The sequence below is a fragment of the Perca fluviatilis genome, chromosome 2, assembly GCF_010015445.1.
Source record: "Perca fluviatilis chromosome 2, GENO_Pfluv_1.0, whole genome shotgun sequence".
NCBI lineage: Eukaryota > Metazoa > Chordata > Actinopteri > Perciformes > Percidae > Perca > Perca fluviatilis.
The window spans coordinates 45,644,262-45,664,945 of record NC_053113.1 but is presented as its reverse complement, the minus strand read 5'-3'; the positions used below and the strand labels follow the sequence as shown (position 1 = coordinate 45,664,945).

At 41.6% G+C, this 20,684-nt stretch overlaps 1 protein-coding gene across 4 annotated transcripts in view; it reads left to right on the top strand.

Moving 5' to 3' along the window:
- Window positions 1–921: 921 nt before the first annotated feature.
- myo18ab (myosin XVIIIAb) overlaps window positions 922–20,684 on the top strand; it is a 168,488-nt gene continuing 148,725 nt past the window's right edge. For 3 of the 4 annotated variants that reach the window (XM_039791377.1, XM_039791337.1, XM_039791327.1), the window contains exons 1-2: window positions 922–1,063; window positions 3,855–4,985. In XM_039791377.1, coding sequence (XP_039647311.1) covers window positions 3,963–4,985 — 1,023 coding nt within the window. In that variant the 5' untranslated portion in view covers window positions 922–1,063; window positions 3,855–3,962. Of the gene's footprint in view, window positions 1,064–3,854; window positions 4,986–20,684 lie in introns of those variants that run through there. The other variant, XM_039791241.1, reaches the window with a different exon arrangement.

The following is a 20,684-nucleotide window of genomic DNA, read 5'->3' as shown; positions in this document are numbered from 1 at the left end:
CTTTCTGTTTTTGTGTGGGATACGAATGAGAAGTATGGGAAACTGTATGTTTGAGAATAGTCTGTATTACTTCTTTTTTTTTTTAACGGTAATATCATTAAATAATCAAAATAAAGTGATTGACACATTATCAATTCCACATACGTTCTACATAAAGTATATTTTAAAATGTGTATTATTTGCGTTATTTCCCCCAGTTTATTAAGTAATATTTCACTGTGACAGAGCAACAATCCACAATACCCTTAAAGTTAGTGCAGGGGGACTGCCAAATTATGTGGAAAATATATACATTTTTTGAACTTTTCTTATTTAAAAAATTAAAATAAGTCTGAAAATATACATTAATACAAAAACAAAACTTTAATAGCAAAAATAAATTGGCCTATTTGTGAAAAAAGATTGCAGAGATCTTCCTCAGAGTCAATGCAGGGGGGTCCTCCAAATTATGGTTAATAAAAAAAAAAGTGAATCCAACATATTGTTGGCAAATATAAATCCCCACTGCTTACTGGCCTACAGGTAAGGTAGTCACTAAGGTAGCCATCCACAAAAACAGTTCATCCTAAAGATTGACTGTGCCACATGTTTAACATTAAAACATGATTTATAAAATCATGCCAACAGCTATTTGAATAGCTTATCCATTGCAAGAAAGGTATGTATAAAGGCCTTAGGCCGCCCTAAACGTTATTGTAGGCCCAGTTTAATATGCAACTTCATTATATACTGATCCGTCTGTCTTTCAGTTAAGGGGCCCGTGGTTTAAAAAACGTAAAAGACCCCTGCTGTTGTGTACACTCTAGAGCACTACCATGGCTTTTGTAGTGTTGGTGGCGGTGGAACGCTCCCAACAGCCAGGCTGTGGCTCCAGTGTATGTCCAGCAGGGGTCGCTGGTTGACTACCTTAAGCTGTGGTACTGACCCTTCAGAGCAGGACTGGGAGCAGCCAGCTATGGTAACGTTAGCTAAAAGCCAGTCTGCGGCTTCTGTTCCCTACGAGCCGAGCTGCACCCAGCCAGCACCAGCGGTGCTCCATTTGCTGTAACGTTACTGGAGAACAGTGAGTATTTCTTCTTCAAATAAACATGTGCTATAAGACTGAGGGGGCACTTTGTTATTTGAAGACAGCGGTGTTGAGACAGAAGGCAAGCAAGGCAGTCCGGCTGACTGAATCATTTTCACAGGATCCGAATGTGTTGTTCCAGGATTTGCTTCACCAAAAATGAGGGCAAAGAACTAAGGCTGTGGCTTGAGACAATTGGGCTATTTAGCTAGGTAAATGGCTCACTGGAGAGTTAAACTAAATCTTAATGAATTACTGTTGGCTTCTGTTTTTGGAGCTTAGTCTGCGGTGGAATAAAACCGCAAATATTTGTTATTAGGTAACGTTACCCCCACCTACGAAACGGTAGCTCAGCTAGCTAATGTAGCCCAAAAGCTACACCTATTTTAGCGCTGTCATGCTTATTGTCCCCTGACTTCACATTGAACGCGTAGTGGGGCTAATAAATGTTGCTTTGTGTAGAGTATACCTACTTTAGTTACTGTGCCAGGTGTTCGCATCGTTTTAACCTCAGCATCCAAGTAGATAAACAGCAGAGAGCATGAAAGAAGAGACCCTTACTGTTCCCTAGCCCTGGTTATTATAGACTGAACGTGATGCTAATGTTGATACAAAAGCTGTCAATTCACGGTGGCTCTGGTTATTATTTTTAAAGATGAGAGTTAATGGCCGAAGAAGACCTTTTAGGAAACTTTTTTGGCGTTCTAGCAAACTGGTTTGTAGATAATCCGCTAGGCACTAACGTTATATCTTCTACTATATTCTTGTGAAATGTCAACTTGATTTTAAGGCACTGGGTTATATTGTTTTAGCTACCAGAGCACTGTGCTTTTACTATGTTATCATCATCGGTGTGTTGTGTTTGCTGGGCTGAACTGTGACAGCTTCTAGCTGGGAGTACAGAGAGCTCCATGGCCATTATTACCTGTGCCATAATTAAAGTAGGAGGCGGTTGTTTGTCTGGGACTCCAGCCTGTGCTGCCCTGTGGTGGAGAGTGTCACTCAGCAGCTAATGAGAAGCAGGCTGACGCTTAATATCTGCCTGTCTGCTTGTGGCAGTTTGTGGCAGGAAGAGTTCCTGCTTTTTGAGGGTTTGGAGAGACCCAGTTAAAAAATAAGGCCAGGAATGTGTTTTGGTCCTGCCAAGCTCCTCCAATGGGCCTCTGTAATGTAAGAGTGTTGGAGGTCTTCAGTGGTGGAGGTCTGGGTTTTACCACAGGACCATCTACACATGTGGACAGACTTCTGATGCTGTTTTATTGTCTTGCAAAATCTAAAAGTGTACAAAATATACAATAGCCAGAGGCTCGTGGTAAGTTGGATATTTTATACCCTAATACGCTTGCCACTTATGCCAGTAGTTATTGCCCATTTAAAAAAAAAAAATGTAAAACTAGAACTGGGCAATACATTGTTATAATACTGATATCATAACATTTTATTTCAACTAATTTCCTTTCTGAGTAAGATATGGATTATACTTTTGAATATAGAATTTTTTGAAAAAGAAACCATGGTGAGGTCTTTTAAGTAGTTTTGTTTTGGCTAAAAAAAAACATCCAAAAGCAAAACCTACACTTACACAATTATATCAAATAGAGAAGAGCACAATAACCCTTACATTTGAGAAGGTGGAACCAACGACTGTTTTCCGTTGTTTGCTTGATATAGGGATGGGATCGATATAACGGTACTAGGGGTTTAATTTGTAGGGGTGTAAAGATACATCGATCTGGATCGATATATCGATTCAGGGATCCACCCTCCAACATTATGATATCTGTATGATATCCTATATATCTGTATGCCGCCCCTTTATTTTAGATTCCTACTTCATATTTATGCTTTTTATTAAAAAAAGAATAGTTTGTTTTTATTTAAATGTCTGGAAGAGCTCCGTAATAAAATTGTCAAATAATTGTTGTGAGTTGCTATTAATGTAACCGTGTTAAATGGATTCATGTTATCGTCTCACACCGATTGCAGGCCCCTGAAATGAATCAAATCGAAATCGTATCGTGACAGACTTTAAGATATCAGCAAATATCGTATCGCTGTCCAAAGAATCAATGTAATATAGTATCGTGATAAAACGTGTAATATACACCCCTATTCATTTGTTGACCCTAATGGATAATGCCTTAGTTTTTATACTGTACAATGGTAGCTAGGCTATTTTGTTATTGCCTCTGGGTGCATTAGGCTACATTTTTGCTTAAATGTGAAGAAGTACATTTATCTATAAGATCTTTTAATTTACTAGATTAGCCAAAAAGCGACTTTCTTGTCTGGTAATTTTATCCAAATTCTAATGAATATTAACATGTTCATATTGCAATATTTATATTAACGATAGAGGATTTAATCCATATTGCTCATCGTTATCTTGATAAATGACTTCAACAAATAAATCATTCTAAAATGATTGTAGATATTTCTTTGTGGATGAGACTAGATAGATGGGATTTGGTTCATCTATTATTATGATATAAAGCTTAAATGTTTTCTTTTTAACTGAAGAGATTAACTGTTTCAGCTGAGTGGTCAATGAATCATCATGTATTATTGTTACTGATTAAAATAATCTTTTGAAAATGCCAAAAGTCACGAATAACATGAAGGTATTTGATTTCTATTTGAAAATAGTTTAATTAGACTTTAATATTATAGATATAGTTTTTTCTGAGCTGCCAGCAGTTAATGTGAAAATCTTCATTAATATTTAACACATTAATACGATGTATTTAGTAAGTTTGACACAGTTTGCTCTTCCTGTCTCTTTCCCCAGGGGATTCGTCCCTGTCGGTCACAACAAAGGCCCCTGTGAACTGGACCTCCTGCTCTGAAGGGAAAATAGAGCCACGGTGGACGGAAACGCAGCGTCTAGTGCATCACCATGTTTAACCTGATGAAAAAGGATAAGGAGAGGGACGGGAGTAGGAAGGAGAAGAAAGATAAGAAGGAGAGGATGTCTCCGGCAGAGCTGCGCAGCCTGGAAGAGATGAGCATGCGGCGGGGCTTCTTCAACCTGAAGAGGGAGGCCAAGCGCGAGTCCAAGAACAAACTGGAGATCTCCAACCCCATCCCCATCAAAGTGGCCAGCAGCAACGAGCTCACCCTCACGGACATTGAGTCGGACGGCTTGAGCAACCGCAGCAGCATGGTCCTAGACGAGCAGCTGAGCGCTGCCAGCTCCACTGACGACCTGAAGGGTGATGGCGGGGGAGGACAGGACGGACACCGCAGCTCAGTACGGGATCGCGTGGCTCACTTCGGCACACTTGCCAAGACCAACTCCTCGCAGGTGGGTCAGATGATGAAACGCTTCTCCTTTTCCCAGAGGAGTAAAGAGGAGAGCCCTTCCGAGGGCTCCACCCCCTCCGGCCAGAACTCTGCTGCCCCGTCCCCGCAGGTGGAGAGCAAAGTGTTCAGCATGCTGCGCAAGCACAGCCTGAAGCAGCAGCCCGAAGCAGCATCGGACGCCAAGAAAGTCTGCATCCCCGAAGTGGTAGACAAGACCTTCCCTGCACAGCTGCAGCTGCCGCCCGTGGTTGCGCCGAGTGTGCCCGAGATCCGCGAGTTGGAGCTGCAGCGCCGCAACACCGGCGACTTTGGATTTTCTTTGCGTCGCACCACCATGCTGGACCGCAGTCCCGACGGAGGAGTGTACCGGCGCGTTGTCCACTTCGCTGAGCCCGGCGCCGGCACCAAGGACCTGGCGCTGGGTCTGGTGCCGGGCGACAGGCTGGTGGAGATAAATGGACGGAATGTGGAGAACAAGAGCCGGGACGAGATAGTGGAGATGATCCGCCAGTCGGGAGACACGGTGAGGCTGAAGGTGCAGCCCATCCTGGAGCTGAGCGAGCTGAGCCGCTGCTGGCTGAGGAACACCGAGGGGCTGCGCAGGGAGGCCAGACATGTAAGCAGCCTGTCCACTTTCTAAGTATAAAAAAAACGATAAAGCTCACTGTTCCGCTCTCTTTGCCATGAGTGGCACTCTTGTGTCTTCCGATCTAAAAATGTTCGTTTTCTCTTATTGTTTGGTGCCGAGTTTCAGAAACCTTTTTTGACAGGCAGGTTTAATTATATAATATTAATATCTACTTTTCCAAGTACATTTACACAAACGAGGAATGTATTAGGGCTGGGCGATATAGAGAAAATCAAATATCACGTTATTTTTGACCAAATACCTCGATATCGATACCGCAACAATATTGTAGTGTTCACTATTGGTGCTTTCACAAAATATTTACACAATGAGATTTTTGATAAATAATCATCAGTAATGTGGATATAATGACTAAGTGGGTAAAGGCAAATAATAGAACAGTTACAACAGTATGGTAAGTTCAGAAAATGACATCACTAATACCGTAATGCAGCCTTTAAAACAAGGGAAAGACAACAATTATGTCCTATCACGATATTACCATATCAAAAATCTAAGACGATATCTAGTCTCATATCACGATATTGATATAATTTTGATATATTGCCCAGCTCTAGAATGTATCATCTTGCATTTAACCCATCCTAACTAGTTGGGAGCAGTAGGCAGTCATAGTCCGGTGCCTGGGGACCACCTCCAGTTGTAATGCCAATACCTTCGTCAAGGGCAATGGCTGGAGTTACCTAGCATGCATGTCTTTATGGTGGGAGGAAACCCACGCCAACATGAGGAGAACATGCAAACACCAAAGAAAGGCCCGGCCTGGACCAGGGACCGGGGATCGGGGATTGAAGCTCGAAGCCAGTATCAGCAGCAGAAACAACAGATGTCCCAGATTGTCAGGGATGCAGTGTTTGGGTTCTGCTTAATTGACAAGCTGTTGTCAGTAAAGTCCAGGATGTCCTGCTTACTATTTGTGCCTTTATATTGGTTTGGAAAGAAAGCTTCAAGACTGAATTGAGAGAATAGTCTGGTTTTATGAGTTCACACTCTAGACTAATATTTATTACAAAAGTACTAACTCAGTATGGCTTGGATGTTCAGTCATCTGCTGCAGCCTTGGTTGCTGCTACGGTTACTATTTCCTTTTCAGCAGTTATCATAATTCCATCTCATGTGCACTAAAAACTTCTTAATAGTTAATAAACCATATAGACAAGTGCAGAAATTATTAGCCTAGCCTAGAATGTGAGTTTTTATGCTGCTTGTATATTATTGTACACTACTATCTTTGGGTTTTGGACTGTTGGCTGGACTAAACAAGTAGTTTCTCACTGGTCTCTGGAAAACGGAAAATGTGGAAACAATGTTCTGTTTGATCAATTGATTAATGAAGTATAGAGGAACCTAGGTTTTCCTTTTTTGAAGGTATTGAAACTGTCTTAAAACCAATACATTTGTAGAGTGTGCACTATCCCCGCAGTAACAGTAGCTGAGTGTCCTCCTGTAGGGCCTGCTGCCTGGCAGCATCAGAGGGCTTTGTTTGTTTGCCTCTATTGGCTTTGGTTCAAGGGTCCTTGTGACACTATCCGACTGAAAGCGACTCCGGTCCCCCACTCCCCTCATTCATCACAATTGAATTAATCTGCTCTGGGAAACGGGGAGTGGCTCGCTGTAGCCCATGTTGTTCTTACCTCCTTACAGAGTGTAGAAGCTCTTTCTCCACTCTGGCTGTTAGTCTCTTATCTGATGAGAGACAAACGTGTTATTGTTCGGAGCTGCTATAATGATTTCCATTTCCATGGTCTAAACAGGAAGTGCACAGCGGAGGGAGCTTTGTTTAAGTGTATAGGTAGTGTTGGGTCAAACAACACACACACACACACACACACACACACACACACACACACACACACACACACACACACACACACACACACACTTCCCCTCCTTTTAACTTCATGAGCCTATCTCTGCAGCTGATTTGTGTGTGTGTTAAACAGCAGGCCTGTCTGTGTCTCTTTGTCCACTTTAACAGATTTCAGCAGCTCGACTACTGGTTTAGATAAAGGAGAGCCAACAGAAAGGCCATCATTCATTCCCGACTGCATCTGCCAGCTCGCATGATTCCCAATGCCAGCAGCAGCTGCCTGCTTTGTATTCCTGATAAAGCGTTAACGAATAGAGCTGTATATCAATCTATCAATCAATTTTTATTCGTTACATGAAATCGTACCAGGTACTATTTCAGTGTCCTCCCATCAGCTCCTTAATCTTATGCATGATTCATCAATGTGGCCGTTAGATTAGCACACATGGTTTGAAATGTTTCAATATAAGTGCCATTATGATACTTTACCGAGTTCGGTACAGATATTATTAGATACTTTTCAGCAATAATAACAAAGCCTGCAGCTAGCATTTATTTGCCTTGATCTATTAGACAGGGTGCAAAAAACTTTTGGCTAGTGAATGTTCAAATTTTACCAGCCTCATTAGATTACCATTGTTTTTTGGCTGGATCAAATCTACCAGCCACATGCATATTTTACCAGTATATATTGGTGCTTATTTTGTACCATATTAATAGGCATATTATTTTCTTGATTAATCAATTATTTGTTTGATCTATGAAATGTCAGAAAACTGTGAAAATGCCCATCACCATTTCTCTGAGCTAAATAAGCGAGCTTGTGACCGGGAGGTCGTCAGTTCAATCCCAAGACCTGGGTGGGGAAAGTGAAAGAGCAGTGCTTGTCCCCCTCCCTCATCACCACCACTGAGGTGCCCTTGAGCAAGGCCCTTAACCCCAACCGTTCCAGTGGAGCTGCTCAGTGGCCAGCAGATCAGACTGTGGTTGTACTGGGCAGCTTCCAGGTATGAATGTTGAACTGTGTGAATGTGACAGGTCGTCGTTGCCAATGAGAAGTTGTTCTCAATTGACTTACCTGGATAAATAAAGGTTAAATTACAAAAAAAAAAAATAATAATAAAATATATATATATAAATATATAAAAAATGCAGAAAGCACTGACAGACCTACACAAGCTGAAATAATTTCAAAAAGTGTACTTTTAACTTTTAACATCAAAGGAACAAGGGTTCAGACTGTAAATAGCTTGTCGGGAACATTTCCAGTAGTGCAGGTTTAAATTATACAGATCCAAACATTCAAGCTAAGACATAAAGAACAATATGTAAACAAATCATAGAAACACCACTAATTATATACTTGTTTCTTAGATAGATAGATAGATAGATAGATAGATAGATAGATAGATAGATAGATAGATAGATAGATAGCACTTTATTGTCCGTATACATGGAAATTTGTCTTGCAATACAAGCTCCAACAATCACCACACAACAACCTAAAAACAAAAGCTAAAAACATAGAGACATCAATAAAACATAGATACTTAATTAATATGAGGGGTGGGGGGATTCATCATCAAAATAAATCCATGATAATAATGATATTTTAAATGGTAATTGTTATTTTCCAACATTTTTATCGTGGTTTACCGTTATCGTTACATCCCTAATTGAGCCTTTGTACATAGGGCACACGCACACTCAACCAGGTGAGCTACCATGGCCCCCAGAAAAGAAAAGCAATTACTTTTGTGAGAACAGTGTTATCATAACTAATAGAAAGCAATGTAAATAATAGCCTCATTGTAACAAACTGGAATATTCTTATAAAATAATAAGTATTGGGTTTGACAAAGCAGCATGCTGGCTGTTCCCAGTAAACTGCAGCACTTGGGGTTAGACTGCATTGTGTCAGTCCACCTAAAGCTGGTGCCAGGAGTGTTCCACACAAACATGAACACAGTAAGAAGGAATCCAGGTTTTGAAGCAGACAGACAGGATGCACCTATTCTTTGAGCTATGACCAGTATGAGCAGGATGTTCTAAAAAAAGCACTGGGATGTCTTAGGAAAGGAGGAGACATTTTCACCCTGAACCAACAAATAAGACATTTACTGGCTCAAGTGGAGCTAGATGGGCGAACTACTATCAGCTATTTTCAAAATCATGTCCATTGATCATTTTCAGCATTAAGTGATAGGAGACCTTTTTTGAAATGAATGTCCTTGTACAAAAATATAACAATTATTATATAAATTACTATTTAAAATGAACCGCTCTCCCCATAGGAAAACATTGGAATGGCAAGTGCAGAGCAGTTTTACCGCGGATCATGTGTAGGTGGCTTTACGCTGCCTGAAGTGCTGAGCATTCCCTGAACAGAGGCCTGGTCCAGTCAAACCTGCTGGGCAGCATTCAGCTGCTGTAAATGCAGACAGAGGCCAAAGCAGTTTGAGACTGTCTTCTTGAGCTTCACTTCTGTCTACTGCCTCTGCTGTTTGCTCTCTCTCCTTTCCTAGGGGCTCTCTTTGAGGATTCAGAGCAGCAGGCTCTATGGCTCTGACACACCAAGCCAATAATCGGCCGTCGGACAGTCTGTTTGGTGTGTTCCGTGCCGTCGTCAGTCGGAGGAGCCGTCGGTTTTAATTTGGGCCGATTTGACTTGTTGAATCGGCCAGTTGGCAGTCGGACTCAATGACCAATCCGATTGGAGGAGTGAATCAGGGCACTTATGTTAAAACGCTTACCGGAAATGACGAGCGGGATGAGCGTGACGCCTATCAAAATCTGACGATAATCTTACAAACTGACCTTTGTCGATTAAAAAAATCCCAGACTGATTCAACAACTGTGTGGCCTATTTCTCGCTTAAAATGTTTTCAGAAACCCATTTCGGTGAACTATTTTTGTAAAATACGAGATTGTATTCCGAAGGGGCCGCCATTATGGTCTGGCTTTAAAATTCGGGAGAAGCCAGACCCACGTGATGCGTTCGTCCTTTCCGGTTTTCAGTTTTTTTTGGGGCGACAATACAGATTAGCGCCGTCTGCGGTTATGGAGACGTATTATGTCTCGTGAACGCGCAGAACGTACGCTCCAGCCGGCGTCGCTTCGGTGTGTTCCGAGGCACTTTTTGACCTCGGGGAGCCGACTGATCAGTCCGACTGGCTTTTCTGTCGACGGTCGGCCGTCGGGTTGGTGTGTCAGAGCCTTTACTGTGTAGGATGCAGGTGCTTCACTCACGTCTTAGCTGCTGCTTTCTGCCTCATTCCTGCTCCTGTTCCCGGTGTTTGCCAACAGCTTCTTATCTGCGGGTACCTTGGCATTGGCTGTGTCTAGAAGCAGGTTAAATTATTTGATTATTTAATTTATATTCAGTATATAGTATTTAATCAATTTAATATGTAATCAATCTTTAATGCAGACTCATAGAAACAGAGAGCACAGAGCCAGAATAACAACCACCGAGAGTTCTTAAAGGTCCCATATCATGCTCATTTTCAGGTTCATTTACTCGTATTTTGGATTTCCTACTAGAACATGTTTACATGCTTTAAAACAAGCCCAGTCTGCTGTGATTGGTTAGTGTTTCTCGGTCTTCTTTATCTGCACTCTCGGAGTGCCGTCATTGCAGCCGGGTAATGACTGTAGCGGCACTTTCTACCTACATATAGTATAGTTATGACATCACAAACGTACAGAAGTCCTGACGGCTCGTTTAAAGGCAGCGTTTCAGAATACAAGCTTTGTGCATTTCTCTGTGGATTGAACGTTTTGATACATTCACAGTATTTAAATAACACCTCGACCTGCTTTATAATTAGGGTTGGGTACCGTTTGGATTTTTACGATTCCGGTGCCGAACCAATACTTTTAAGGCAAGGCAAGGCAGCTTTATTTGTATAGCACATTTCAGCAACAGGGCAATTCAAAGTGCTTTACATAAAACATTAAAGAGCAGTTAGAAGACAATTAAAAACAATTAAAAAACATTAATAAACAAATTAAAAACATTAAAAGACAAGAATAAAATTGATATTGCAGTATAAGAATAAAAGTTACAGTGCAGTATAAGAAATTAAAGTTAATAGAATCGATTATTTAAAGAAAAGCAACATCAAAAAGATAGGTCTTTAGCTTAGATTTAAAAGAACTGAGAGTTGCAGCGGACCTGCAGGTTTCTGGGAGTTTGTTCCAAAGATGTGGAGCATAAAAACTGAACGCTGCTTCCCCCTGTTTAGTTCTGACTCTGGGGACAACAAGTAGACCTGTCCCAGACCACCTGAGAGGTCTGGGTGGTTCATAGTGTAGTAGCAGATCAGAAATGTATTTTGGCCCTAAACCGTTTAGCTATTTATAAACCAGTAAAAGTATTTTGAAATCAATTCTTTGAGGCACTGGAAGCCAGTGTAGAGACTTCAGAACTGGAGTGATGTGATCCACTTTCCTGGTTTTAGTGAGGACTCGAGCAGCAGCGTTCTGAATCAGATGCAGCTGTCTGATTGATTTTTTAGGGAGACCTGTAAAGACACCGTTACAGTAGTCAAGTCTACTGAAGATAAAAGCATGGACAAGTTTTTCCAGATCCTGCTGAGACATAAGTCCTTTAACCTTTGATATATTTTTAAGGTGATAATAGGCTGATTTTTTAAATTATGTTAATGTGGCTTTTAAAATTCAGGTCTGAGTCCACGACTACACCAAGATTTCTGGCTTTGTCTGTTAAAACGATTCCGATTGCGAAACCGGTTCTTGAAAAACTGAAGAAAAAAAAATCATATAAATGCTTTTACGTCCGTTTTGGTGTGCCCAGAGGGAAAATATGGCATTTTAAAAGTAGCCTACATTTACGGTAGATTACCGAGAAAGGGAGATATTTTTACGTCCGTTTCGGAGCGACCGAGGGAAAATATTTCAGTCGACACATTAAGTGGAACCGAAATGAGGAACCGAAAGTTGCGTTCTAATCCGGTCCGATTCCTACCGGTAGCGTAGGAACCGGTTCCACAGTGGAACCGGGTTTCGGTACCCAACCCTATTTATAATCGAATAAGACATGGAGGCTCACTTTTTACAATATGGGACCTTTAAGGTCATTTGTGGGAACTGAAATTGTAGGTCTTTTAATTAAAATATTCTAGCAGTTCAAGTTGATTGATTGGTCTATTGACTCATATGTAGACATATTACTTCTGTTTTCAATCTAATGCTGTTGTGGTGCTTGCAGTAACAGTAATCCAGTATTAGTAATAGAAGTAGACACTTGAAAGCACAGCCATATTTTCGCACTCTCTCATACCGACTCACTTCTCATTCACCCTCTATGCTGTCCAGCATGGTATACCCTCAACAGTGCCTGTTAACTTTGGCACAGTTATTGTTATCTCGACCCATTCAGGAAGCAATTGTGACTTAACTCGCTTCCACTTTTATTCAGACCCTCTCAAACGTTTCTGCATCCTGTGCTCAAACAAATTACTCAGACATCCATTTAAAATTAGACTTTGGTTATCTAACATTTCCAAAGTGTTAAGATGTTGATGGTAAATAACAGGAGAGTGGAATTCTTTAAATGTGTGTGCCATTGTTCAGTTATGTAATAGATACTCTCCCCAAGAATATGGGTGGTAAATTCCTTTTAGGACTCTTGACAAGTAAAGCCTCCCTGCACAGATTGAATACGTTAGCTTGCAGTTAATGGTTCATACTCATTCTTCTGGTTTAAACACATCTGGTGGAAAAGGTTTGCTGCCTCAAAGCACTACTTGTACTTGAACCTTTTAGCGATTTTGCTTTACAGCATTTCCTCCTTTAGTTGGTAGTATAACAGGGGCGTGGTGAGCCAGCAAACACAGGGAGAAAGATAGGGGCTGATGACACGCGTCAAAGGTTCCTGGCTGATATCGACCTGGGAAAGTTGCGGTCATATTGTATGCATCCTAAACCACTCAATCATCAGGACTCCCCTTTTGAACTTTGTGGACTCAGACTTCAATCATCTGGCTTCAGAATATGTAAAATGTCCCACGTAAGATTTACATGGAGAATTCAGATGACATACTAGGAATTACTAGGATTTATTCAGTGTAAAGTATGGAAAAAATATGCCATATGTAAAGTAAAGTTGTTGATTTAAGATGTGATAGGATAAGGATTTATGCAAAGATACCAGCAGTGTCACTTACAATGTAGGACATCCCACTGAAAAAGAAAGACCCTGACACTATTTACATGGCTTCAGCTATGTAATGCCATTCATTCCTAATCCGAGGATGTAGATTTACATCAACTGAAGTCATTTCTTAACTACACACATGCATGAAAACAGGCTTACCGGAAGTGGTAGGGTGTGGTCATGTGTTATAATAATACAATTAGTATCTCAATTAGAGCTTGAGCTTTGCTTCACTTCACAGGCACAGGATATCTGCTGTGATCGATGTATTTACTTCAAATATCATTCTCTGCTATTAATAAAACTCCAGTTCAGTGTTTCTCCCAGAAAAGTTGTTTAGCCTGGTGGCAAATTTCTTTTTTGACGAGGGCCTGGCTTGGACCAGTCACAGTCTAATGACAGCATTGATGTAGAGCCCAATAGTTTCTGTGATAACCGAATCATGGATGGAATCGCGAAATTGAGAATAAAAAAACACCGGGCTTGCAATACACTTGGGGAAACCCTGCAAGACCTGTTCACTGTCGACCTTTCAAAGGTGTCTAAACCATTAGTAGCGACAGCAACTTTATCCAAATAACTCAGTTATCCTGCTCGCTGTGAAAGGTCCCAGGGGTCAGTCTAATGTAAGTGCAACACTTACTGTACACTTGTGTTTTCCATTAGGTGGTTCTGTCTCTGACCTGTCAATCCCAGTCATTAAAAGGGCTAATAACAGTCAAGACAATGAAAATAGAAGTCCGTAGTCCTACCTGATTTCCTAGGCACACATCCATGCTTTTAGGCCAGTAGAGCAAGTAAGGCAGTCTTCAGGTCTTGTTTCATTTTCATAAAAATTACATGATTGTGAAGTAATGCCACTGGAAGCACAGATTGACTTAAAAGCTGCTGAGCATTCAGTTTTAAATTTGCCAAGTCATAAAGAACAACAAAATTAGAATAGAATGAAATGTTTTATTAGTTTCATTAGTACTTTTTGATATATACTTTTAGGTGGGAGTCCTCATTAGCTGTTGATACATATACATATGATGCGTTTCCACTGTATGGTACAGGCCTGCTCGACTCGACTAATTTTTTTGGTACCAGTACTTTTCTCTTACTTTAAATCGCCAATGGATGGGGGCCCCTGTTCTAATTTTTATCAGTTTAGGGGTCCTTGATGTGAAAAAGTTTGAGAACCACTGGCCTAACATTTCTAAATGTCAGATGAAATTGATTGATTGATAGATAGATAGATAATAATAACACGTACTGTGTGAATTATTGCTCAGGAAGCCTGCTTAGCTTTATAGGATATATTCTTCCAACCACCATGCATCTTCACTTGTCTTAACAGGCTGACTGGGAAGCAGGCCTCTCCCTTTAGGTCTCACTCTGGCATTTGTGGAATCTGCTTTGGAACAAATAGGCCACTTCCTGACCCTTTCCCCCGGGAGTTTCTTATGGAGGAATGAGGTTCTGAGGGCTGATGGAGGCGGGAGGAAGCTTAATGTCCGTGAATGTAGTTGATAAAAATATATGTTGTTCTAAAACTTGTCCACATATATAGTATATAATGTGACTGTGCTGCACAGTTTCTACATTATTCATCAGTTGTTTTCCGCATACAGTGTGGTGAGAGTCTTCATTGCGACGTCATCCAGCAGCGCTCTGTGTTAGCCAATCAAAAAGGATAATATTATTGTCAGTGTAATAGGTTTTTTAGAGTTATAAAATCCTGTCTCATAGAAGAAATAACCTGCAGTGTTTTGGTGGTCTCATGGCATTCGTCTCGTGTTGTATTGTGCCCTTGCAATATTTGTGATTAAAAAAAAAACCAAAAGACAATAATAGAGCATATGCACAGGGTATTTTGAAATTGATTTGTTATTAGTGGCAGCTGGAAATCAAAACAATTCTCTGCATTGTTTTAAGCGAGAAATGTCCCACATTTCTGAGCAGTGCCAACATAAAGATTGTCCTGGCTTTTATGATTGGACTTACACTATTTATTTCTCATGTATCTCAAGCATCTAGGAATAGTTGACGTTCTTCCAGTATTTGTACAGTAAGCCTCTCAGTCAAACACATTTCCTGTAGCCCTTTAGCTGTGTCTTTATGATTAACTCTATCCTGTTGATCCTCTTTATTTTCTGCATCCAGTCTGAGAGAGGAAAGCAAGTCTGAGTAACATGTGCCCTCATGTTTAAGACTGAGTGTGCCTTTGGTCACCATTTTAGAATTTAAATTTAAACCTATTATACAAGGCTTTGGTGACAACCCGTTTTAATTACTCACAAATCAACCCCATGTCCAGTTCCTGTTCCAGTTTTCAGTCAAGACTGGACCCAAAGGGGGTTCAGACCAATTCATGACAACAACTAGTCATATTTAGGCTAGGTCTTGAACTCTGGTGTTGCCAATAAATCTGCTATTAATGTGTTTCAGTCAGATTGTAAGGATATAGAATGCAAGGTGCAGTGTAATTCTGCGTAGTGATGTCTATGGACAGGCGTACAGACCTAAGGCTTCTGGGAATGACAACAAACAGGAATTTGTGTAACCAGCAGGCTGGTAAGAGCGAGTCAACCCACACAGGAATGCATTGGGTATTTGTGTGTGAAAGAGCTAATATGCTTAATCATACACACCCGTCCTTGCAATCAGTGCAGCCTGATTCTTGTTAAGAAACCCTGTCAGTGTTTTCAGTAATTCTATTTGTATCTGGGAATAGAAACACTTCTCTGAAGAGGAGGACTTGTTTTTATCTGCGGGTGAAGCTCTGTTGTGTTTCTCTATATATTGTGATTGCAGTGAAACATTACAGTTTTTATTATTTTTTGCCTTTTTTCGAATGTCATGATTATTTACTTAACCACATCCTGAGAGTAAGAACTTCTTTTTCAGGGAGGCTTGACCAAAAAGCTCCTTGATCACCAACTAATATCTTTGAAAAAAATCTAGACCTACTCTATCTGTAAAGTATCTCAATACACTTTACAGATAGAGTACGTCTAGACCACACTCTATAATTTACAAAGACCCAACAATACCAGTAATTTCCCCCAAGAGCAAGCATTCAGTGTGACAGTGGCGAGGAAAAACTTCCTTTTAGGGAGAAACCTGGGACAGGCCCAGGCTCTTGGTAGGCGGTGTCTGACGGTGCCGGTTGGGGGGGTGATGAACAGTGACAATAATAGTCACAATAAAGATAATGGAAATATGACTAGAAATAGTAGTCGTAGTAGTTCATGGTGTAGCAGGGCACTGCAGCGTGTAGCAGGGCGCCGTGCTGCAACCATGATTTAGGTGCCACACTAATCCAAGGAAAACTGCGGGGCGAGAAAGTGCCCCGAAAGTTTAAAGTCCACCAGTCATGTGTCAAAGCAGCAGAATACTACTACTGCACTGATGAGTGTGTCTTTTTGTATAGAATGTTTGCATTGTAAAGGACAGCTGAAGACAGGAAAAGGGGGAGAGTGCGGGGGAATGACAAGCAGCAAAGTGCCGCAGGTCTGCATTGAGCCCGCGGCCATGGACCAGTCAGGACGGACCAGGCAGGAGACAAGAATGCAGTAGAATGGGTTGAAAGCAATATGATGAGTGACACGCACACTTGATTTGTTTAAATTACATCAATGCAGAGACAATGTGCCAAGTGAGGATGTAATTACCGCTAGACAGAACAGTAGCTGCTGAACCTCAGCGTGGTTCTAAAAATAAGTGTCTGTCTCAGAAATATCACACATCAAGACAGATCAGTCTCTATTTCTCACAACATACACACACACACACACACACACACACACACACACACACACACACACACACACACACACACACACACACAGGGCCAGAAATAGCTGTAAAAGAATTTACCTTCAGAGACTAAATTAACAGAAATGTTTTATGTGTGCGATTGAGTTGATAAGCTCAATGGTGTTTTTTGCCCCCAACTGCTCCTTCCAGGCAGCGCTGCGACCGCTGCCTTCAAGGCACCTAACCCTAACCCTAGCCTTAACCTTAACCCTAACCATAACCAGTGCCTCCCAACGGCGCCTTCTAGGCAGCGCTGCCTGGAAGGTGCCGTTGGGGACAAAAAACACAGATAAACAGTTGATAAATGCACTTTTATTCTAATGAATATCAACATGCAAACAGAATAAATGGTGACATGTTTGAGGGTCACACTCTCTTGGTAGAGAACAGGTGAAATCCTACAACTCTCCATAACTGATAGAGCAGGGCTCTAGAGTGCGACCAAGATTTTTCCTAGGTCGCACCGGTGCACCTAACGTCCTCGCATCCACTGCCTCTCCACGAACAAAGCGATGTCGTTTACATGGATATGGTTTAATGTTGCGTTACATGACCCATTCCTTCTGTAAAGCCGTGCCTGTGTTTGGATCTCTCCTCTGCGCAGCCCCGCCCCCATTCACTCACACACGGGCCGGCTCACCTGCAACATCGGAAAGCGGCTCATGGAGAGACACAGCGCCGCCGGTCCACATGCTGACATTTGTCTACAGTTTTAACTGTTATTAACACCACTGTATATTGTTAAGTATGAGAGGGAAACCTGTATTGGTACCAGTGTTTCCGCTGGTAACTCTCTGTTATTGCGACCGCCACAGCGACAAACACAGAAGAAGTTATTAAATGGAACTAACTTCAGTTGGTTGAGTAATAGCGTGTAAGACGGAGCCTGCTGGACCTGGGCGAGAGATGTGACCCATGGCCACATTATCATAGTTCATAAAAATGCGGCGCAGCCAGGGACGATACAGACATTTCATAGCCTACACAAGACACGTGTAACGCCGCTGACCCGCATTCGACCCGTGCTGGACCCGTTCATAATGAGTCAGCCGTCACTCTGTGAGTAGTATATGCTTCAGTCCATCGCACTCCCCCTCTCTCCCTATATGAGGCAATTCGAGTCTGTGTGTATCGCCATTCAGCCGAAAAATACAGAGATATGATTTTTAGTCCTGGACTAGTGGAAGATCTGATAATAATCAGTGTGGAGGGGCCCAGCTTGGAGGATTTTGGTGCTAGGGAGTGTGGCAAAATGGTTTAGCCAAGGCCAAAGGGGAAGAAGGCCAAATTACAGTTGTTGGCCATCTGAGGGGCATTTGACAGCAAGGGGGGACCCGCTATAAGACTTTGAGTACAGTATAATTGTGCTTCAAATAAAAAAAAATGTACCAACTCCTTATTCTTGTTTAAAATAATTGACATAATATATATATGAATGTATATGGAGTGTGATAAAAAGGTGACCTTGAAATTGTGGCGTTAAAGGCGACGCGAGGAAAAATTTGGGTACACCTAAATGTTGTGCTGGTGCACCTAAATAAAAAAAGTTAAGCGCACCAGTGCGACCAAGGCAAAAAGTTAGTCTGGAGCCCTGTAGAGTGAAATACTGTCTCTGTGTGGCTGTCTTAGGCTTAGTCAAAGTAATAACACAGGAAGTTAGGAGAGATGGAATCAAACCAACAACAGATTAAAAAGCAGTATGAGGGCATTAGAAATAAGTCAGAAGGGGACTTGAACGAAGCCATGTTTAAAAAAAAATAAATAAAAAAAACGATTTAAAGGCGCTAGATGAAAAGTTAAAGGCCCAGCAAAGTTATCCCAATTCATCCTGACTCTTGAATAAATGCATAACTCAATTCCTTACTTCAATTCTTACTCTAGACCTTACTCCACAGCGCTGTGGAGTAGCTGTTTCTTTAAACCAATCCCAATTGGCTTGGGCGGTGCTAAACTCCGGACGCAGCGACTGTGGCTCTGTTACATATTACAAGTGTAACAGAGCCAATTGTTCGGGAAGGAACTTGTTTTGGTGGAACATTTGCACCCCCGTAAAAAAAACCCACCACATACAATATTTCATGAAGTTAACTGTGACACAATCCAGTACCGTGAGCTATTTTAAATTAGCTGGATACATGGTTAAACCTCATTTGCTCCTAGTGTAGCCATGTGTACCTCGTCGACAGCAAATCCACCAATCGGTCCGGAGAGTAAACAACATAAACATATTCTTTGTAAATCTTTACAATCATTCCCGCAATGAACCAAGCAGGCCTGCCTTGTTGCACCATCCAAATTTTCTTCAAAACTTGACATTTTCAGCGTGTAGCTTTGGTAGCTCGGAGGTTCTGGTTGTTGTTGTTGTTGTTGTTTCCGGATTTGAGGCAATTGTCCTGGAAATGTACTGTCGTCGATCCAGACTAGATTGTTGCATCCCTAGACAGAGTAGATGAAGCCAGTAATGTTACAGATTCACTGTCTGAAAAAGACTACGCCGTTCTTATTTGACCATCAGTTGGATAATGGTAATTTATTAGCCTGACTTTGTCCAGAATGTTAAGTTTTAGTATTCACGACAAATTATAATACCACTGGCTGCCTCTTCATTAGTGGTCTAGATTAGTGGGTGACCTGTCTGCTAATCTCTCTGATTGGTGAGCCAGTGGGTGATACTCTTAGTCACTCATCAGTCAGAGGATTATGTGTGCCTGATGCTTCTGATTCACCAAACAAGAAGGCTAACACCAACACTGTTTGGCTCTTAATCCTCTTTCCTACTTATTTGTTTCTCGCTTGCTCCCTCATAGCCTCTTGGAACCAAGTAGCCAGATCAGGGTCTCCTACCAGGTTTGACACTGTGGCTGAGCTGGCTGTCCCGCTGGGGAGCTAATCCTCAGGTCTTCCAGAGACAGGGATTAACCAGGGCATCTACTATAAGAGGGCCGGGGTATTGTTAAATGAAGAGGAGGATGCACCGGGCTAAACAGAGCATTTGCTGCTATTGATGAGGAGTAGGAGAGGACTCGTCAGACAAGTGAATGTGTGTCTGTGTGTGTGTTCTTCCAGCAGTGGTGCTGAAGTGTGTGTGTTTTATTTTGTGCCGCCAGAAGATATTTAACGCGTTCGCTGACATTAGAAGGTCTTTAGACACCGTTAAAGTACACAGATGTCAAAATGTCCCTAACGTCAGGTAATTGCTGAAGTAGCAAACACTATCAGCTGCTGGGACATTACAAACCAGTTTAGTTTAGGTAATCAATTGATAACAAAACACATAGCCTTGTAAAAAACCAACACCATCTAGGCATATGCCTAACGTTATATTCATTAATAAACCGTGAATTTGATCTGATATTTACTCCTCGTGTCTCTACCCCCAATACGCGCCATGTTCTGCGCTATCTCTAAGACTTCGCTGAACTTGGTACTTGGAACTCAAATAATCAATAGGCAATAACAGACTGCTAAACGGTGGCAGTGTCTGGGGGTAATCCTCGCTCGTTCCTGACTCTGGCTGCTTAAAGTAGACCGAGTGAGTTTATGGAATTTGGGGAGATTTAAATGCACAGTAAACCCAATGTGACAGCAAAAGTCAGCACTTCTGCCTGTTTAGGGGGCCATACATTTAAATACAGAGAGGTGAAACACTTCATATGAAATAGGCTATGGGTTAGTGGCAGTCCATTAAACCAGTGGTTCCCAACCTGGGGTCTGGGCACTCCCGGGGGGGCGGCAAAGATCACAGGGGGGGGGCAGGGCTTTATCTGGTTTGAGGTTGAGAAAAAAAAATAAATTGCACGTTAAACAAATTATGATAATACTTATAATAATTATAAAAGATAATAATTATGAGAAACGTAACAGTGCTGATAAC